This window comes from Pseudochaenichthys georgianus, chromosome 23 (genome assembly GCF_902827115.2).
Source record: "Pseudochaenichthys georgianus chromosome 23, fPseGeo1.2, whole genome shotgun sequence".
Classification (NCBI taxonomy): domain Eukaryota; kingdom Metazoa; phylum Chordata; class Actinopteri; order Perciformes; family Channichthyidae; genus Pseudochaenichthys; species Pseudochaenichthys georgianus.
In genome coordinates this window covers 2,421,696-2,429,242 of record NC_047525.1, presented here as the reverse complement: position 1 = coordinate 2,429,242, position 7,547 = coordinate 2,421,696, and the positions used below count along the sequence as shown (strand labels likewise).

General features: G+C 45.0%; 1 protein-coding gene across 1 annotated transcript; it reads right to left on the bottom strand.

Annotated features, from left to right (window-relative positions):
- Positions 1-747: 747 nt before the first annotated feature.
- On the bottom strand, positions 748-7,158 carry LOC139433010 (dentin sialophosphoprotein-like). Its single transcript, XM_071201843.1, has 5 exons — positions 7,144-7,158; positions 4,262-5,392; positions 3,539-4,208; positions 1,800-2,284; positions 748-774 (listed from the first exon to the last, which is right to left on the bottom strand). Exons 1-5 carry the CDS (start codon positions 7,156-7,158, stop codon positions 748-750), a joined length of 2,328 nt encoding a protein of 775 aa, XP_071057944.1.
- Between the last annotated feature and the right edge of the window lie 389 nt (positions 7,159-7,547).

The window sequence follows — 7,547 nt, the reverse complement described above, 5'->3', positions numbered from 1 at the left end:
TAACACCTATATTATCAGTTATAAAATGCTATAACAAAAATAATAACATAAGCAGCAGATTTTTTAATTACATATACATACCAACTACAAAATAAACGGGTATTAAAGTGTAAACGGACAACAAAACGGAAATGGAAGTGAAAAGGCCTGATGGTGGTGCTAAATCAGAGGCTATTACCTGTTCTCAGTCTTTTTCTCAACATGCATCTGGTGTGTAGTGATCCAATATCGTTACCATAGCCTTGCCCTTTAACAGTTATTACGAGCCCTGGCTCAGCCTCACTCACCAAGAGCCCAGCCGTTACTTTTTTTCATCATGCATCTTGTGTGTAGTGATCCAATATCGTTACCATAGCCTTGCCCTTTAACAGTTGTAATAACTGTTGTAATAACTGTTAAAGGGCAAGGCTATGGTAACGAGCCCTGGCTCAGCCTTACTCACCAAGAGCCCAGCGCCTAGCCTTCTTACAGGCAAAGTCACTGATCTAGTCATTGAAGTCCAGCTTTCTAACCAACTGGCTTTCAATGGACAGCATGGCAAGACGGCAAAGCATTATGGGGGGGACAGGGCTGCAGAGCCTAAAGATGGATCTGTTGGTCCTGGCACCAGGGGAGGGACAACTGATTTAGTATGACGGTTCAACCTCTGGATACATTTGAGCCAATCTAGCGTTGGTTAAATGAGCTCTGTGTACCACTTTCAGTTGTATCAGGCTGTGCACCCGGTCCAGGACTGATTCCCACTGGTCATCCGTCAAAGTTCTTCTTCTTCTTCTGAGATCATAAATCAGGGAAATCAGTCCTCTACAGTCTGACTTCAGTTCGATGATATGGTCAATATGTGACTTTATGGGCTTATTTGGAAAAGAGCTGAATGTCTTACATACAAAGCTCCTAATTTGTAGGTAACTAAAGAAGCATGGGCGTAGGAAGCATTCTGAATGTGGGGGGGACATTTATAACGGGGGGTTGCTCCTCCCCCACGAAAACAAAAATGGATTTCCTGTATTCTGGTGGTTTGATGGTGGCTAGACTAGCATGAGGGAAATGATGGGTACATTTTGTAATTTCATCCAGTAGTAAAGAAAGGAAACATATTTGATTATTAATTCTGAGCCGTCTTTAATAAAAAAAAACACTCGTTATTTATTTAAACTCAAGCATCTCTTGCATACAGTTGCAATTTCTGTTAAATGCATTTATTTAATGTTATCAAATGATCAATCAGATTAGACCAGAGGTTCCCAAATTCTTTCAGCCCGAGACCCAAAAGAGAAATTTGGTGTCTCCCTAGGACCCACACTTACAAAAATACATCACAAATTGCCATAACATCAACATTTAAAAACTACCGATAAAGAACACAACAAAACATGAATTTTAAATGTATATGAAATGTATTTCATTGTAAAAAGAACATTACAAAACTCTGCCAGTTGGTGACCTCATAAAAACAGGTACGCGACCCATTTTGACCCTAACTTTGGGAAAGACTGCTCTGACTAAATGAAGGCCCCAAAAACATGCCTTCTTGTATCATTTGCAGAGATAAAGAGCTGGCAAATCTCTTCTATGTCAACTTGATCAAGTTTGTCTTGGTGGATGTGGCAGACACCCACATTGTTCAAACGACGTTGACTCATGGAGGAGCGGAGCCATGTTCTAAGCCTTCTTAAGGCACTAAAACTTGGTTCTGCTTCGGCTGGGGAGCATGGCACTACAAGAAGAAGTCTAACCAAAGACTCTACTTGGGTAAAGAGAGCACGCACTTCTGGAAGCATAGCTTTCAGAGTGTTTACTGCGTCCGTGATGGTGCTGGATGGATATTGAAGCTTACACATTGCCAGCTGCACCTCCAGTGAACTGCGATTCAGTTCTGGGTAAAGACTGACAACCTCTTCAACCTTTCCAGAGACTAGCACCCTTTCCAACTTGTTAAGAGTATCAAAGCTGCTCTGGTCAAAGCACTTGGTCAACTGTACATCAACAGCATCTAGCACTTTGAAGAATTCGATTCTATAGTGCTCTTCAGTTGATGCTGGTGTGAAAGCTGCTGCATTTCCTGTGGAGCGCTTAGGAGGTCTCCGGATGTGAGGCATCTGGATGGTCTCAATGCCCATTTCACTGATCGTGTCACAGGCCCTTGCATAAATCTGATGGAAGCTTTCATCAGACCTCTTCACTCTAAGTGTTTTTTTCACGCAATCAACTGCAGCCAGCATCCCTGTGACGCTTCCAGTTTTGCTCTGAAGGGAGCGGTTGAGGCACTCTAGTTCTTTAAGGGCTTCAGAGGCAAGAAGAAGGCAGAGCAAAGTGTGCCCCTTCTGAAAGCGTTCCAGGAGTCCTCTTGCGGTTGTGCACGTGTCAGAGGAGCCAGATGCAGCCATTTCCTCCAGACTGAGCAATACCTTTTCATACTGTCCTACAACTGCCTGAATGGCCACTAGCCTCACAAGCCATCGTATAGGGCAGAGGGGCTTTAGAGTTATGAAACTCCCTGCTTCAGATTGGACAATCTCTTTAAATATAGTCTTATATTTTCCAGACTGGTGGTAGAGAGTGCCAAGTTTGTGGACCAAACTCAGTGCATCAGACACAACAGAGGATGAGCTACAGGCTGTCTGAGTCACAAGGTTGACACAGTGAGGACCACAATGGACATACAAAGCAAGAGGTTGCAGCTCCATCGTAGGTCTGCCCTCGAAGACAGGACAAGGGCAAGTTCAACCGCAGGAGAACATCAGTTGTCACCTTAGCCAAATTATTCCCTGTCGTTGAAGACACCTCATATAGACTTACAAAGTCTTCATGAGGGATAAGGTCATGATCCACATAACGGATACATATGGCCTCTTGTTCAACTCCCAAAACATCCTGAGTTCCATCAATAATAATGGAGTACTGACGTGCGGGCAACCCCTGTACTGTATTTGTAATCCTCCTAACAATGGAGTTGGCTATGATATTCAAAACCTCATTTTGAATTACAGCACTTGTGTAATTGTTTGAGGGCTTACTCAGCCATCTCTTCAGCACATCATCATCCCCTGATCTGAGTCGTAGAAGCTGCCATAGGTTGCCTTCATCACTGTCATGGCCACGCAGAGCTAGACCCTGACGAGCAAGAAAGCGAATTGACTGAACTACTTTGAGCAGACATGATCTCGCCTCTCTTTGCTGCTGTTCCTTGGCTGTGGACAGCTGAGTTACAACACTTTCTTCTTGGTATGTGTGTGTTGTGATTGCAACTTTGTGTGCTTGACTCAGTTGGTGGGTTGAATATTTCTCAATTGCTTTTCTCCAGTTTCGAAAACCAGTGGACACAAAGGCTTGATCCATATGTTTTGCAAGTGTACTACTCTGTCTTTTGAAGGCTTCCATGCAATAATAGCAGAATACGCCATTCTCCCTAGGAGCCACGGAAAGTCCCTGAACCACTTCTCCTGAAATCTTAGCGTCTTATTTGGAAGTTGCTGGGGTGGAATGACTCTTGGGTCAGGATCATTTGGCTTGCTATATATCTCAGCCTGGCTCTCACTCTCGTCCCTCTCAAACTGGCTCTCACTCTCCTGGCTCTCACTCTCGTCCCTCTCAAACTGGCTCTCACTCTCGTCCCTCTCAAACTGGCTCTCACTCTCCTGGCTCTCACTCTCGTCCCTCTCAAACTGGCTCTCACTCTCGTCCCTCTCAAACTGGCTCTCACTCTCCTGGCTCTCACTCTTGTCCCTCTCAAACTGGCTCTCACTCTCCTGGCTCTCACTCTCGTCCCTCTCAAACTGGCTCTCACTCTCGTCCCTCTCAAACTGGCTCTCACTCTCCTGGCTCTCACTCTCGTCCCTCTCAAACTGGCTCTCAATCTCCTGGCTCTCACTCTCGTCCCTCTCAAACTGGCTCTCACTCTCCTGGCTCTCACTCTCGTCCCTCTTAAACTGGCTCTCACTCTCGTCCCTCTCAAACTGGCTCTCACTCTCCTGGCTCTCACTCCCGTCCCTCTCAAACTGGCTCTCACTCTCCTGGCTCTCACTCCCGTCCCTCTCAAACTGGCTCTCACTCTCCTGGCTCTCACTCTCATCCCTCTCAAACTGGCTCTCACTCTCCTGGCTCTCACTCTCATCCCTCTCAAACTGGCTCTCACTCTCCTGGCTCTCACTCTCGTCCCTCTCAAACTGGCTCTCACTCTCGTCCCTCTCAAACTGGCTCTCACTCTCCTGGCTCTCACTCCCGTCCCTCTCAAACTGGCTCTCACTCTCCTGGCTCTCACTCTCCTGGCTCTCTCAAACTGGCTCTCACTCTCCTGGCTCTCACTCTCGTCCCTCTCAAACTGGCTCTCACTCTCCTGGCTCTCACTCTCGTCCCTCTCAAACTGGCTCTCACTCTCCTGGCTCTCACTCTCGTCCCTCTCAAACTGGCTCTCACTCTCCTGGCTCTCACTCTCGTCCCTCTCAAACTGGCTCTCACTCTCGTCCCTCTCAAACTGGCTCTCACTCTCCTGGCTCTCACTCCCGTCCCTCTCAAACTGGCTCTCACTCTCCTGGCTCTCACTCCCGTCCCTCTCAAACTGGCTCTCACTCTCCTGGCTCTCACTCTCGTCCCTCTCAAACTGGCTCTCACTCTCCTGGCTCTCACTCTCGTCCCTCTCAAACTGGCTCTCACTCTCCTGGCTCTCACTCCCGTCCCTCTCAAACTGGCTCTCACTCTCCTGGCTCTCACTCTCGTCCCTCTCAAACTGGCTCTCACTCTCGTCCCTCTCAAACTGGCTCTCACTCTCCTGGCTCTCACTCTCGTCCCTCTCAAACTGGCTCTCACTCTCGTCCCTCTCAAACTGGCTCTCACTCTCCTGGCTCTCACTCCCGTCCCTCTCAAACTGGCTCTCACTCTCCTGGCTCTCACTCTCGTCCCTCTCAAACTGGCTCTCACTCTCGTCCCTCTCAAACTGGCTCTCACTCTCCTGGCTCTCACTCTCGTCCCTCTCAAACTGGCTCTCACTCTCGTCCCTCTCAAACTGGCTCTCACTCTCCTGGCTCTCACTCTCGTCCCTCTCAAACTGGCTCTCACTCTCCTGGCTCTCACTCTCGTCCCTCTCAAACTGGCTCTCACTCTCGTCCCTGTCAAACTGGCTCTCACTCTCCTGGCTCTCACTCTCTTCCCTCTCAAACTGGCTCTCACTCTCCTGGCTCTCACTCTCGTCCCTCTCAAACTGGCTCTCACTCTCGTCCCTCTCAAACTGGCTCTCACTCTCCTGGCTCTCACTTTCGTCCCTCTCAAACTGGCTCTCACTCTCCTGGCTCTCACTTTCGTCCCTCTCAAACTGGCTCTCACTCTCCTGGCTCTCACTTTCGTCCCTCTCAAACTGGCTCTCGCTCTCCTCTCTGTCTAATCTTGCCTTCTCTTCCTACAAACAAAAGTGAAAAATTGACCATACATTTTTATACTGCAAAAACGTAATATTAAGGATCCCCTGTATAAGATTTTCGTCATTTCTAAAACATAATATTTGCATTGTGTAACATATGTTGATGCCGGATTGTGTTTCAAAGCACTTGACTACACTCTCTGCCATTGTGTGCAAATCAAATTACAATGATTTGAGGGTGCATTGTGGATTTACAGTTTGAAAGTGAGCATAGCCTAGGACGTATGAAGTCAGATCAGTCTCAATATTATTAAATGCACACAAGGATTCACAAATGTATTTCGGGATTTATATATAAATGACTCTCGCCACAAAAATATTTTTCAATGCACACAAAAATATTTATTGTTGTTTATAAATGTAAAAAAATCCACAGATAAAAAAGTTTCACAAATATAGGCATATTTCTGACATATAAATATTTCTTGTTTTAAATAATGTAAAAGAAAACCACAATTAGTTATAATTTCCATAGTTTCCTGTTAAAAAAATATGAATTTGTCCTTTCCGTCAGAGAAGTCTCAAAAAAACAAAACACAAATGCAGAGGTTCACAAGAAAAGTAGTTTAAATGCCCATTTTTTGTACATTTATATACAACAATAAATATTTGTGAGTGCATTGAAAGATATTGTAGTGGAGAGTCGTTTATATATAAATCGCAAAATACATTTGTGAATCCTTCTGTGAGCATGTATTAATATTGAGACTGATCTGACTCCATACTATGTTAAGTTCACCTGGAATGGTATCATGGACTTAAATGTTCAAATAAATGTTGCTCTTCTGTCTATATTGGTCACATGATGCCCCTTGACTGAAATGTTTCCTGTTCAATATCCCCACTGATTTCCTTAACATTCTGGATGAGAGTCCACATCACAATGACTCTAAACTGTCATATCCCTTTCATCACTCACCTCAGCAACGGACCTCTCTCCACTGTCCCTGTGTTCTGCCTCTGACTCACTCAAGCGCTTAGATGTCAAGAGAGGTGGTGAAGTGATCATTATGTATTGAGCAGTATATTCTTTCACATTGAATCATAACAGGTCATACTGAATGTAAATACAACTGACTCTAAAGTAAGTCCCAGTCTGTGACATTGGACATGTTGAAGACTCAAAGTCCCAAGCAGTAGGTAGAATATTAGCTAGTCTGTAATGTGCACAGAAAATAAATAGTTAACTGAATACTGGGGTGGAAATTGCCTATAAGCACTCAGTAAAACATAAACACACACAAAAAGCTTCTGAATGATAAGAAGTATAATTAAAACATAATGCACATTACCATTTTGAGAGAGAGTACCTTAAAGAACTCGGAAAATAATCTCTTATCGAACTGAGGCTCCAGTAAAACACACTGACTGCATCTCTCCATGGACATCATGGTGTTTACATGAGCACAGAGAGATGGGGTTATTCATGTTCCCTGCTTACGTGATAAATACTAGTACCTGGCATTTCAATGCCTTTTCTCATCTAAACTATTCAGTATTTGTATCTTTATCATGACATAAAGACGAAACTCCTCTCCAGAAGTGAGACGCGGCCGCCGCCATCACTGTTAACTGATTAACTGCTACCAGCTGATGACTTACTTTCCTCTTCTTTGAAGTGTTCTTATGTCCATGGTGTCTGGGGGAGAAAACATATCAAACCAAGAGATCGTCAGCTTTGATTTTCGCTGTGTTAACAATGTCCTGAACACTTGGTGTGTGTGCCTTACCTCCGCTACCGGCATCGCTTTATACAACAGGTCTGAGCTGTCCAACTATGACAACAGTCCTTGAACATGCGCGCTATGGGAGAATCTGCCTTGGTACAAAGTAGCAGTGGAAACTTGGAACAGAGTTTCATTGATTTGGGCATTCTCTCAATAAGCAAGTGGAATGGATTTGATAGTGAAGCACTGACACAGCGCTCTACAGAGTGCGGCGAGTGGATAGACCAATTCACGGACTTTCCACATGGTAAAAGTGGGGGGGTCTAAACTAATCATTTCAAAAAGTGGGGGGGACTTGTCCCACCCTGATATAATGGCTGCGACGCCTGTGTAAAGAAGTGATTCTTAGGTAGGCTATACAGTTCAGATAATTGAGAGAAATATGCAAATGTGTCCTCAACGTAAAG

What these genes read in the sequence shown, in the direction of transcription:
- LOC139433010 (XM_071201843.1), bottom strand. An exon ending in AGTTTGAGAGAGCCAGGAGA is followed by an intron (nt 4,209 to 4,261) that starts GTGAGAGCCAGG and finishes AGTGAGAGCCAG; the next exon opens with GAGAGTGAGAGCCAGTTTGA. An exon ending in CCAGTTTGAGAGGGACGAGA is followed by an intron (nt 2,285 to 3,538) that starts GTGAGAGCCAGG and finishes TTGCCTCTGAAG; the next exon opens with CCCTTAAAGAACTAGAGTGC.